The sequence below is a fragment of the Chenopodium album genome, chromosome 12 (assembly GCF_948465745.1).
Source record: "Chenopodium album chromosome 12, dcCheAlbu1.1, whole genome shotgun sequence".
Lineage (NCBI taxonomy): Eukaryota > Viridiplantae > Streptophyta > Magnoliopsida > Caryophyllales > Amaranthaceae > Chenopodium > Chenopodium album.
This window is the reverse complement of record NC_137845.1, coordinates 22,940,021-22,953,940: the sequence shown is the minus strand read 5'-3', so window position 1 is coordinate 22,953,940 and position 13,920 is coordinate 22,940,021. Positions and strand designations below refer to the sequence as shown.

Genomic DNA, 13,920 nt, shown 5'->3' with positions numbered 1-13,920 from the left:
CTGTTGGGGTTTGGTGAGTCCGACTCACCGCGGAAACAACCCCTCCCAAGGAACCACTCGCAATAATTAAAATCACAAAGCATAAATAAATATTCACAAAGAAAAGATAACGAATCTTACCCTCGAAGCGAGCTTCGCCCAAAACCCGGGGCTCTTACTTGAAAGCTACTAGCACGTCAAGCGCCGCGCCTCCGACGGTATCCACCCACAAATGGGCGAACACAACTTTAAGGTCTACTACCTTGGGGTTAGCAAGGTCCGACCTAAACCCGAGTGTTATGTGAGTTTAAGAGTTTTCCCAAAAATTATGAAATGCTCTTTTTAACTCCAACTCAAGCACTCTACTCTAAATCCCAAAGTTGGTATTTATAGAGGAAAGTATGAGTGGGAATTTCTATCCCATCAATGTGGGATCATGAAATTCCACAAATTAATTTAAAGCTAAATTAAATTAAAATTGCAAACTAATAATAAATCTACAAGTGGCATTACCATGTGATATGGGTTGGTGAGGACCACATGGAGAGTAGGGGACCATACTTGCTCCCCACTCAATACTCTCCTTGTGCCACATGTCCTCTCCCACTTACTCCCATATTCCAAGCTTCCCCTTATTCATGGTCCTATGGCCCGAGCCAAGCCACGAGCCAAGCCCGAGCCCGGCCCGCACCAGCCCGCACCTGACCCGAGCCCAGCCCTCACCAGCTGCTGCTGCGGTTTGGTGCGGCTGCGGCTGCTGCCGTGGCACGGCGCGGCTGCTGCTGTGCCTAGCCGCGGCTGGCCGGGGCTGCTAGCACGGTGCGCTAGCTCGTCTTGCCCCTAGCATTCGGATGCTCGGGGCACACCGATGCTAGGGGTATTTTCGGGAATATGGTCGATTTATTATTATTTTGCGCGTCTCGTCTTTTATCATTTTAGACTCGACTTCCGACGATCGGTTTCGACGCTCTAAGCTCGAATTACCGACGTCTAAATATTTAACACTCAGGTGACGAATTAATTTCTTCCGAATTAATTCGTCGAGTTGGTTCGCATATATTTGCTTGGGTGTGACCCGAAGGGTTCAGTCAAGATTAAGCTGTAATATTAATTATATTAATATTACTGATCGGAAGCGGCCTCCACCCAGGCATTCCGATCACTTGACCTTACTGAATATATTAGCTTTCTAATAATTCTGAACCCGCTATTAGAATAATACACTTGTTCGAAGGACACCATTCCTTTCACCTCTCAGAAGAGCCTTCAGGGCCCGTCTTACTTGAAGCCACTTTGGCGGATTTTGCAGGCTTGGTTTGGGTGGAGGCGGTCTCATCCCGTCCCCGTTTGGCTAAGTTCTTAGTAAAGGACCTAGGTGCCTCTCCACCCTGCAATTAGCGAAGTATTAAATATACAACCGGCAATGTCTGTTGGAAACAATAGTCCAAGGAGTTAGACTGTTCTTACCTCAGCCTTCAGCTTGGCGGCCTTAGCCTCCGCCAAGTCCCTCCGGATTTGTGCAGAGGAGCGCTTGGGAGTCTTTTCGTCAGCCACCATGTTCAAAGCTTCTTCTGCAAAAGTAATGAACGCATGATTAGTGCAAAATCATAATTGGCTAACAATAGTACAAGCGGAGTTAAACCGGATGTATATCAAACATACGCTTTGGAAACATCGTGCTAAGCCCACAGGCGGATAAGAACGCTTCATCTCTAAACCATGCGCACATGGGAATCCAATTATTAGGGACCTTTATTACGTCCCCGGTTGAGAGTGTCTCCGTATGGAGCTCAAAAAACTTGGTTTCCATGATAGCGTCATAGTCGTCCCCTGGGATCCGGGGAAGGGCACATTTGCGACCTAGTAGGTCGGGCTTTTAATTATACTGGCGCAGCTCCCGGTTCTCTCGATGGGTTAGGGCAGACAGCAGGTAGATACGGGTTTTCCAACCGTTGTATTTGGACACTTTGTCCAATGTCATTTGGTACTGAGGGAGAGTGGTCAAGGTATACCACGCCCTCCAACCGCCTGGGTTGCGGCTGAGATAGTGCATGTGAGAAAAAGCCTCCCAGCTGGGATTCAAGTCTTGCATCTGACAGGCGGCTACATACCCTAGAATATTAGCCCATGAATTCGGGGAGAGCTGCCAGACGCCCAGGCCATAACCCCTGAGTATGGCTCTCACAGCATGGTGAAGCGGGAACCGGAGGCCTGCCAGGAATGCCGCCTCATAGCATCCAAAGTAGGCGTTGGCGTTCTCCTGGTCATCTTTCCAGGAGATGGTGCCTAGCTCAGGCGGCACCTGGATAGTATATCCATTTCCCAGAGGTCGTTTCTGTACAAAGCTTTTAATGCCTATTAGCATTGCCCGCATGTCTTTAGAGGAGATATGGATCTGAAAGGGATCATCCTTTGCTTCTCATTTTTTCCTCTCTTCGGCCTCACTATCCTCAAGCAGGGAAAGAGGGGCATCACTATCATCCTCAGAGCTAGACCCTGAGGTGGAGCTTTCGCCGTCTCCCGTGTCGCCGGCTGACCCCGATGTAGACTCTTCCCCATCTCTATCTTCGGGGCCTGCTTCATCAAGGTCCATCTGGGAGACGGCTCCCTCCCCGTCTCTACCCTCATCGTATAGGATTGTGTCACTTGGGGTTCTAGGAATCCCAGACGGGGAATATTCCCCTGAGCTTTCATTGCTCTCTGACCCCTCAACCGGGGTTACCTCATTAGACGGCACTTCCAAAGTACCGTCTCTTCGACGCCGTCTGGAGGCTGTCTGTTTAGTTCTAGCCATCATGTCCTGCACAAACACATAGATGGTCGGTTGAGGAGTATAAAATTGCTACATGCACCCAGAGCCGGCACCCCCAGTCCTAGAATCAGCTGTACCTGGAGACCGACTGACTACTGGCCTAGGTCGTGCTGTGTGTGTTGGTGATGAGTCCATTTATTGAATGAATTGAAGCAAATGTAAATGAGCTGAAGGGAGTAGAGGCGATACCTTACATTTGTTTCTAAAAGGGGGGCAAATGGTGATGACCGACTGAGATGTTGCTGAAGTCGACTTTACTTACTTGGGGCACAAGCGGTCGTAAACCGGCTGATGTAGGCGGAAAATGAACAACGCTTGTGCACGCGGGCAGACGGCAGATTTTCTCTCTCTAGGATTGGTGATTTTCTCTCTCTAGAATGTTTTGGGAACGTCCAAAATGAGGGGGGTAAATTGTGTATTTATAGAGGGGTAAAAAACTTTCCCCGGAATGTGAAAGGTTAAATTTTCACAGTAAAAAAAAAAAACTATTTCCTATGGCTGAGTGACATGTGTCACAGATGCCACGTGGCACGCCACGTCACATCTGTGAGGGGCAAATGTTTTGGGTAATTTTACCCATGCCATGTGAGTCAATCAAGTCCTGACACGTGTCATACTTTGGTTGGTCCGAATTGGACCAGTCTCTATTTGACACGTGTCCCTCCGAGAGTTTGGGAGAAAAAAGCGGCCTTCAAGGGCCCAAATCCCGAGAAAGTCGTAATACGGCGCAGCCCAACAGAGCTAGGTAAGAGTGACCTAATCAGGGGCACATTTCCCCAAGACCCTATAAATAGGGAGATTACCCCATTTTCGGGGCAAGAATTAATTATTACAACAGACCCTACATTCTCTTACATCAGAGAAGCGCCAGATCTCGGAATCCGAGAAGATCTCACTTTTCATTTTCCGCACCTTTTCCTACCCACATTCAAGTACTAACTTGATCGTCGGAGGCGGAGCTCCTACCACCCTAAGTCTCCGTTGTTTTGCAGGTACAGGCGCAAACGGATCAGTCCTCGAGCTGAGGGACAAAAACACCCAAAACACCTTCCAAACTCAACATTTTTTGGAATTTTCTTTAGCAAGTCACACGGTACTACACCACCCACAAAATCACCACTTTCAACAGGCTCACCCAGGCCACCGCCGGATCTGCTCCCTCTGGCACCACCACGCTCGAACATTCGTCCTAGTGATTTTCTTGCAAGACAATATCCATCACTCAATATATCGCCGACGACAACTCCTTGACCGCTGCCTTTCTGGCTTCCAACCTCCAAATCTTCCTCCGATCTTATGAGTCCTCCACCATAGCACCACCAGAGAAGTTGCTCACAACGGAGCAAAGGTACCCATCAGATATAGAAATTTCCAGTTTCTCCTCCACCTTATTTTCCTCTTGTGATACCATTTCTCCCTCACCACATGAGTATTCACTGGTGGCTGACTGCTCTTTAGCACTGACATGATGTTCTTCCTCTTTGAGCCCTTCTCGAATCAGACCTCACTCTAATCTTAACCCAGAAAATGCATTATCAACTACCTTCTCTATGTTCTTGCACATTCTCTCTGTAATTTTGTCTGTTTTTGCCTTAAATTATGGTTGTGAGAACGCGTCAGCGTACTCACTGCTCATTGGCGCATGATTTACGATAAGGTCACCGTTGACCGTTCTGCTCTGATACCATTTGCTAGGAACTGACAACAATGGCAGAATGTTAATTAGAAGGTGATGATTATATTGGTAAGATGAAAATTACAATAAATTGAATGATAAATCCACTTTCGAGAGGTGGATTCTCTCCTAATATGAGTTTTCGAGAGGTTCACTCTCTCCCAATAACATACCACTCATTATTCAACATATTCTGTTTTCTCTTACTGATGCCGATTTATAGAAAAATATCTCATAACAACCTCTAACTTATTCCCCAAGGTACTACTAATTGACCATGACTAACATGGCCTCCCTTAAATATTGATTCCTTATAGGTGAGGAGTAGGTGGGCAATAGGTTTGACGGAGAGGGGTGGAATTTTTTTATTTTTTTTTTTTTAAAAAAAAAAATAATTGTTAAAAAAATATTTAATTTATATATATGTATATGTATATATATATATATATACATATATATATATATATATATATATATATATATATATATATATATATATATATAAGGGATTAATATATCTAATTGCTCCTCATAATTGTCGTGCCATTGCTCTACATGTCTTGTTTTACAATGAAAAGACCAACTTATCAAAGGTTGTGCCATATAATTTTAGCACATTACTCATCCTATATTAATCATTTCACCAGTAGATCAATCGAATTTTTTGAGTTACAAGCCGAGCCAAGCAATCTAAGCATCTAGCTGAGCACAACTGAGCTACACAAGTTACGAACCGAGTCAAGCTATGATCAAATTAAAGTGATCACGAGCCGAGGTTAACGAGTTTAGCAAGTAACGAGTTGAGCATGAGCATGAGCACAAGCCATAATTTTCAATCAAGCATTAAGCATCCCCGTGATAGACTCACTCAATTAGCACCCCTATGCAAAACAATTAACTATCTTATTTTGTTGAGTTTTTGTTACTAAGTTGGAAAAAAAAAAAAAAAAAAAAAAAATTGTAATTAGCAGGAAGTGGATCATATATTGAAGTGACTGGGAATAGATTTAGTTAAAGTTGTTATTAAAATAGTGAGACAAATAATAAATAAAATTTTAAAGTCTTTCCATAGCGCTGTTACAGGATGACTTTAAAAGAAAGTAATGCACCTAAATCATGACGAAGGGAGTACGTATGGAACCGATGCCTATTCCATACAAAGACGGTGGCATATTTTCACCAACCACTAAAAAAAATCATTAACATAGTATACAGGATGTGTTACAACAGTTCCCCTATACACGAGGAATGTAGGGCAGCTAATTTTTTACCCTGTTAAATCGTTAAAAATCATCTCACATGTACAAAACTTGCAGGAGCCCAAAGGTCACCCACAAATTCAATGTTCGAGCCCTATTCTACAGTTATCTCAAGTATACTTGTCAATCTGGGTTTTTTATACATCCTAAGAAGCAAAGAAGAACAAACAACACTTACAGAAGAGAGAGCCATGCAAGCACCAGCCACCCAAGGGGGCATGCTTAACTTTATCGAGGGATAAAAAACTCCTGCAGCAACGGGTATAGCAATTACGTTGTAAGCCATGGCAAAGATATAATTCAGACGGATACGTGAGAATGTCTTCTTTGAAAGATCTATGGCTGTTATTACATCTTCTAGATTACTTCTCATCAAGACATAATCAGCAGCTTCAATGGCCACATCAGTTCCTGCACCAATTGCCATACCAACATCAGCGGCAGCAAGAGCAGGTGAGTCATTGATGCCGTCACCTACCATTGCTACCACACTTCCATTACTTTGGAACGAACGAACTACTTCTGCTTTCCCAGCTGGCATCACTTCAGCCCTCACATCATGTATTCCCACCTGCCAGTCAAGTGATTTCCTTGTCATCTTTATTCAGTTCAAAAATTCAAAACAAAAGTGAAGCACAAGGGCAATGTCACAACTTTAGAGAAGATATAATGAACACAATCACTTTTGCAATAGCCATTATTGCCAAAATAGTGTTAAATATGTGTCATCCATGTTTTTAAGGAACTCTAGAAAATAAATGGTTTTGCTTTCAAGGACACAAATGCTTTTGAAATAGCATTATTGCCACAATAATTAAGTCACTATCTGCATCATATGATTGGATTCTTCCATAAGCCAAAACAGCAATTTTAATATATTTGTTCTCTTCGCCTTGATTCTTTTTACTGATTCTTGTTAAAATCAGACCCCCAGATCAGATCAGTTCTTAATCAAAATACCTTCAGGTGAAGAGAACATAGCCTAAATCTACTATTTAGAACATCTTCAATAACAAAATAACATTTATTGTGGAAGACATAAGAAATGCAGAGGACATAAAAATAAACATGGGGCAACAAGATCAGTAAATACCTCCTTGGCAACAGCTTGAGCTGTTCGCCAGTTATCCCCAGTGACCATGACAGGTCTAATGCCCATTTTGCAAAGGCCCTCAATGACAACAGCAGCTTCTCTTTTCAGAGGATCAGCTACTCCTAGAGCTCCGATTAGTACATTATTACAGGCAACAAGTACTCCTGTCTGTGCACCTTCCTCGAGCTCCACCAAAAACTTTTCAATGTGTTTAGGAATTGACATCCCATTTTCAGTAAGCAGCTTCCTGTTTCCAATCTGTCATTGAAATGTATCATTACAGTCGTTAAGACAAATAACACTATACCCTTCTGTTTGACATATGTGGCAACACTCAAGAGTCTGGAACTCACCAGAACATGTTTTCCGTCAACAGAACATTGGACTCCTCTTCCAGGCACAGCAATGAAATCTGAAACATCTAAAAGCCATTCAGAATCCTTGTCATTCTTCTGAGAGTCCTTGGTTTCAGAAGGCTCAAAGAAATGAAAATGCCGAGCATATTCAACCACTGCTTTTGCCAAAGGATGTTCACTACTAGCCTACAACATTAATTAATATGATATCAACATACAAAGAGATTAATTCAATAGGGTATTGACAGTTTGAGACCTACACCTAAAATCTAACATGCTGATCCAAGATTTTACACCATACAACTATACAAAGCACTAAAGTCATACTGGAAACCAACAGATGCAACTATAATTTAACATTTTCAGTTGTAATAGAAAATAATTCACCTCAGCAGAAGCCACCAATCTAAGAAATTCTCCTCTATCCATGCCAGTGAAAGCTTTAGCAGTTGTCACTGTGGCTTTTCCCTGCGTAAGAGTCCCCGTTTTATCAAAGATGACATAATTGACCTTTTGAGCCCTTTCCAATGCATCTCCTCCTTTTATAAGCACACCATGTTTTGCACCAACCCCAGTTGCGACCATGACAGCAGTAGGTGTAGCCAAACCCAAAGCACATGGACATGCAATTACAACAACTGATATTGCAAACATCAAGGAAAATACAAAATAATTGCCATTCTCTGGCAACCAGCTTTGAGGATAAGATCCAGTCACTCCACCAATGTACCTAGAATGATTAAAGCAGAAAATGAATTACAGTTAAATCTGAGACTGTATCATTATGAACTAATTGCACAAAATGCCAAAAACCCGACTTACCAGCCCAATAGTGTAAACAATGCCATAACAACCACAGTAGGAACAAATACACTTGCAACCTACAGTAAAATCATGTCAGTCTGAGATATTAAAGAGGATGGAGTCGAATATATACAGAAATCAAAGCAACTTTATAGCTAATGGCACATAAAAGCTAATTACTGACTACAAAAGTTGGGTGTAAAATTAAATGGTAAAACCTTCCAGAAGATTAATTAACAGGTCCTACTTCTGTGAAATACATAGTTTTCGCAAGAGCCACATTGATTCACTAATCAACAGCTGAATTTTTATACCATCTTAGATCCTTTGCTCCCATATACTCCATACAAAAGATTATAAAATCTCATCGAGCCCTCTTCCTCATCCCAAAAGGTTGCTTTCTTCCTCGAAAAACACCCGGGAAAAAAAATACAGTATGGAAAATAAAGGATAGAGGAACTCTAAGCATTCAGAAAGCATCAATTTTTTTCATCTTGGAGAGGCTAGTATGATGAATTGCTTACCATCACCGAGGTGAAGAATATATGTACTATCGAAAAAACCAACAACGCAATTGTCCTCCAATTATGACAATAAATGTATCAATTATCCCAACTCCCAACCACTTATCAAGCAATGACATACATATTCGGAAGGAAATAAACAAACTATCATTGAATTGTGTAACATTATATCACTTATCCAACTGAATACTTACAAAGTCAGCAAATTTCTGTATTGGAGCTTTAGACATTTGTGCAGTTTCAACCAGATTTATTATCTGACTCAAAAATGTGTCAGATCCCACTTTGGTTGCCTGAATATGAAGAACCCCATGCAAATTCATTGTGCCCCCAATCACATGTGCTTCGACCTCCTTCAAGACAGGGACAGATTCACCAGTGACCATACTTTCATTGACATAACTTGAACCCCACAACACTACACCATCTACTGGAACCCTAGTACCAGGGAGAACTTTCAATGGATCACCAGGTTGAATCAACAAAGCATCAATTTCGCGCTCCCCTAAACATTTCCCACCTATAGAATAAAACCAAACGGATTCAACAATGTAACATTACTCAAATCAACAATTTCGGCCTTGTAAATAATACTTCATCTGGCTTTTTTAATTGCCATGTTGGGGCTTCCACGCTTGTCAATTCACATTTTGTATAGCTAATATCTTTAATTATACTTTAATCATAAAAAGTCAACATATTGACACAAAACTAACAAAATCCCATATGGCTATATTTTTCCTAACATTTACATCACGAAATAAGGTCAAAGGAGTTTGTGTGGATAGTATAAACTATAAAACGTAGCAGCTAAAAAGAATGAAGTATAATCAAACTAATTTATAAGTGACTCTTAGTAGGCATACCTTTGTCTGTCACAAGTAACAATGCTGTAGCAGGTGTAAGTTCAACAAGCTTTTTGATAGCATCTGATGTTTTCCCTTTTGCTAGGGACTCCATATATTTTCCCAAGAGAACAAACGTTATTAGCATGGCACTTGTCTCAAAGTATGTTGGAGACCAGAAACCAGTAGCAGCCCCATAAAGAAGAGCAGAGACAGAATAAAAGTAGGAAGCCGAAGTTCCCAATGCAACTAATACATCCATGTTTGTAGCTCCACGCCTTAATGCTTTAGCAGCAGCTACATAGAAACGCTTTCCAATGACAAACTGAACAAGACTCACCAATGCCCACGTCAGCCAATCCCTCATCAGGAAAGGTCCACAACGCCACAGGAGAAAAGGATACAACACCGGTACATGGGGGCAGACACGAATAAGAAATACAGGAACCTATGATTTTGATGTAACAAAGTTGAATGCATAAGTTTCCAATATGAAAGAAGCAACAAATGGTCATTGAATTTCTTTTAACATCGAACTGGGAGAATACATGCTGTTTAATTTGCATTCGAGAGGTTAAATTTTAGATTATCTTCCCTTCTAAACTTAGCGAATACATACATTAGGAAGAATCATAAGAGTAGCAAACATCGTAGCTGGTTGTTCAGATATACTCCCTCCATTTCCAAAAGTTCTCCTCGCTTTCCACTGAGCCGTTTCAAAAAATTCAACTCACTTCTACTATATTGCTTTATAAAAAAATAAAAAAAAAATAAAAAAAAACCCTCTTTACTATCTTACCCCTCCTACCCCACACAATTTACACCTTTTTATATTCTCTCTTTACCCACTTTCTTTCTTACACCCACCCACCTTTCAACCCCATCTCTCTTTATTCATTTTTTTCTTACATCCACTCACCTTTTTAAAGCATTCCTAGAAACAAGAGTCAGCAGTGAGTCAAACTTTTGAAAACAGAGGGAATACATTTTAAAGCACACGTCCAATTGTCTAGTTTACAATCACAAAACTCTATTCTATATGATAAATCACACAATAACCCGTCATGATACAAGGAAAGCATAGTTGGAGGTCTACAAAGATTAAAAAAAAGCACAAACTTGATAATGGCTCAATATTTGAAGTAAGCTAGGACACAGGGTCCACGATATCTATGTGCTCCGGACAAAAGATGTTAGAATGTGAAGCTTGAATATTTCCCAATTGCAGCTACAAGGAGCTGAATTTTGGGTAAATTAAGTCCAATAAGGACAGGTAACGTCAACTAAGCAGCCTTTCTTATTCTACCTCCATGCATATTCTTCAAATGCATAGTTACATATAACTTTCCCAATCCAATGCGCCTACTTGATAGAAATCTATTGCAGCTTGCAAACAATAATTTAAACAAGGAGATAGTGCTAAACAGCTAGAAAGTGCAAACCACTAGATGACCAGAACATGACGTAAGTTGTTGGTCATATTGAAGAATTGTTTAAAAATATACGTGTAAATGTGATATTAAACAAAGTAAATTTGTCAGAAGCCATTGAGCCTCAGTGGAAACATATAACAATCAAGTAGAAGAATAAGTGATACTTACACTAAGATAGACACTGGATGTAAAGAGCTGGAACATTTTTGATGATTCTTCCAAATCTTTAGAGGTCATTCTGGCATAAGGGTTCTTCACACTCAATTTAAATCGGCCACCACTAGCCTCTTCAATGGCGTCAACCAAGGACCGAGAACCAATGACTTCAGAATCAAAGCAAACTTCCAGCTCTCTTGAATTCCTATCAAAACGAAATTGTAGCACTCCTTTTATATGGCAAAGCACCCCTTCCAGAGACTGTGCATCCAAGTCCCCAAAAATCCCTGCTACCTCAAGAATTATTTTACCCTGCTCATTGCTCTGTACAAGTGAAGCTTCAAATCCAGCATCTTCGATGGCGTTCACAATGCCATCCTTGCTGACTACAGATGGATCATATTCAACTTCTCCTAACGAAGTTGTTAAGGAAACCACAGCTCTGGTAACCCCAGGGAGCTCCCTCAACATACCTTCAACCGAGTTAACACATGCTGCACAAGTCATGCCTCCGATATTGAACTGCCCCAACAAAGTCTTATTTGGAATTGTCCGCGAAGAATTTGGTTCAGGCAAAATTTCTGCCTCAAATCCTGCATCTTCGATAGCAGATTTAATATCCGCATCCTGCAAGGAAACCAGTTAATAAAAGTTAGTGTAGCACAAATTGAGGCCAATGAATCACAACAGATTACAAAACTATATTGTATAACTAAAGCAACATAAGATATACCTTCAAACCAGCTACTTTCTATTTTATTTTGTTATGGTTGGTGATGATTGTACCCACCTTAGAAAAAGCAGTAAAAGGCATACATTAAGTGGACCAATACAGCACCAACTTCAACAAAAGCTTCACACTAACATATGCAGTCATGATAAAGACATACAAAAAGTTGCTAATTACATATCCACCTAGCAGAAGATAGAAAAGGGCAAGATTAAAAATTAAGTCACCATGACAACAACTACTAGAATAGAAATAATTATTTATGAGAACACATCAGTGCAAAAAGAAGCCAAATTTCACCCTGGACCTAAAGAACTTAAGATGAAAAAAGCAACAGATCCAAGTAAAGCTGACTATGATATAAAGGTTTACATGAAAGGACATCTCTCAAATAATAATCACACAGAAGAGCTTTCACCAGCTAGAAGAAATTCATCTTGGATAAGCACCAATATATATATATAACCATGCTGAAGGGCAGAAAGGAGTGATACGCATCAAAAGCTAAAACCAATCAACTTTCCAACAGTGATGCATGGTGTTCTATCCCCTCCAAAGTCAAACATTTCAGCCAAGCAGTTTTCATAACTACGTTACATTACGCCAACACAGATGAATACGAACTCAATTTCCACCAAACAAACATGGCATCCCAGTTGCTTATAGAGAGTCCTGAAGCTACATCGAGGATTCCACATTGTGTTGTCATTTTGGGAAAGGATTCTTGACCGTAAGACGAGTTCACCCTGGTTGGGAAGTTGGTTTGAGCGTGTAGCTCTAGTGCTCTACTACTTTACATAAAATAAATGTTCCCACAAAAGGTTTAACAACCATGATTGAAACCAATCTCAACACAGTTCATGATCGACGTGCTTGGTATGGACAGTTGGTCACGTTAAGAAGGCAGTGGAGTCCTGCATTCAACACACAAAACTCACACATCACTCAAACTATTTTCCCCTAAAAATTTTATTTTCCCATGTACACACCGCGCTCTAACCCTCTGTCAACGATATACAACCTAATTTTAAGATTAGATTTGAGAAAATGATACAGAGCAGCAAATTTTCCAATCTCAACACAGCTAATGATTGACGGGGTTAATATGGAAAGTTAGTCACTTTAAGAAGGCAGTGAAGTCCTGCATTCAACACACAAAACTCACACATCACTAGAACTACTTTCCCCTAAAAAATTTATTTTCCCATGTATATACACCGCACTCTAACCCTCTGTCAGTGATGTACAACCTAATTTTACGATTAGATTCGAGAAAACGATAAAAGTTACACAGAGCAGCAAATTACTACAGCTTCAAGTTGAAAATATAATAAGAAATGCAATACCCTAGTCATTACTTACTTCCAATCATAAAATCCAGAATCTAACAACTCCAGAAATAGAAATACTATGATCAATGATCAAAAATACACCTTACTCCGCAAATACTACATTTAATTAATATTACCAATAACACTATCTAAACTCGAAATCAATATCTTATAATTTATGTAGAGCATTCAGCATCAATTCGCAATCCCACTCAACCCTACACTAACCACCAAACTTCGATTTATCCCTAAATTAACAAGTTGAATAGTTGTGTTCATAATGGTAAGCAATATTCAAGTAAAAACATGATCCAAAATCCAACATAAAAGCTGAATCAAATCCAACATCAATCAATAAAGTTAATTAATAACACAAACCTTGATCAAATCAGGATTAAAAACAACATCGGCTTTATTCTGTAACAAAGCAACGGAAGCATGGAAGACGCCGTTAACGGCAAGAAGAGCTGATTCAACAGAATTAGAACAAGCAGCACAGGTCATACCACCAACACTAACTTGAATTCTCCGCGAATTACGAATTCCATCCTCCAATGATGCGCCGGAAGCTTCATAATGGTCAAGTAGGCGCACATCTTCAAGGTCTACAGCGTTGGAAACAACGGAGCCTCGGGTCGACGTTAGCTGGAGGTCTTTCATGTTGTTGAACGCCATAATAAAAGAAGCATGAGCAAAACACAGGAAATTGGAAACTCGTTTTTTTATAAGAGGTTTTATTAATAATTGAAGAGGAAGAAACGAGGAGGAAAAAGAAGGATTTAAGGAGGTAAAAGTAGAAGGAGGTTGAAGGTTGATGGAGCAGGTGGGAGAAGAGAGAGAAAATATTGACAAATGTGGTGTTGTTGAAATCTGACTAGATGGTCCATTGTACTACCATGTTTGGTATTTTTGTACTACAAAAA

At 40.5% G+C, this 13,920-nt stretch overlaps 1 protein-coding gene across 2 annotated transcripts; it reads right to left on the bottom strand.

The window, feature by feature from the left end:
- Window positions 1–5,583: 5,583 nt before the first annotated feature.
- Window positions 5,584–13,877, bottom strand: LOC145570454 (copper-transporting ATPase RAN1-like). 2 transcript variants are annotated; one of them, XM_081629546.1, is made up of 10 exons: window positions 13,376–13,514; window positions 11,670–11,726; window positions 10,949–11,563; window positions 9,369–9,795; window positions 8,697–9,022; window positions 7,997–8,055; window positions 7,562–7,904; window positions 7,172–7,360; window positions 6,819–7,076; window positions 5,584–6,296 (listed from the first exon to the last, which is right to left on the bottom strand). In XM_081629546.1, the coding sequence occupies exons 3-10, from the start codon at window positions 11,441–11,443 to the stop codon at window positions 5,820–5,822; spliced, it is 2,574 nt and encodes an 857-aa protein (XP_081485672.1). In that variant the 5' UTR covers window positions 11,444–11,563; window positions 11,670–11,726; window positions 13,376–13,514; the 3' UTR covers window positions 5,584–5,819. The 2 variants fall into 2 exon arrangements, with proteins under 2 accessions (XP_081485672.1, XP_081485671.1); XM_081629545.1 differs by lacking the exon at window positions 11,670–11,726 and having other exon boundaries at window positions 13,376–13,877.
- Between the last annotated feature and the right edge of the window lie 43 nt (window positions 13,878–13,920).

Bases quoted from the DNA above. Each gene is read 5' to 3' on its own strand.
- LOC145570454 (XM_081629545.1), bottom strand. From the start codon at position 13,672: ATGGCGTTCAACAACATGAAAGACCTCCAGCTAACGTCGACCCGAGGC. The intron at 7,905-7,996 runs GTAAGTCGGGTT...TAATCATTCTAG, and splicing joins TTGTTTACACTATTGGGCTG to GTACATTGGTGGAGTGACTG. The intron at 7,077-7,171 runs GTGAGTTCCAGA...TTTCAATGACAG, and splicing joins TTGACGGAAAACATGTTCTG to ATTGGAAACAGGAAGCTGCT.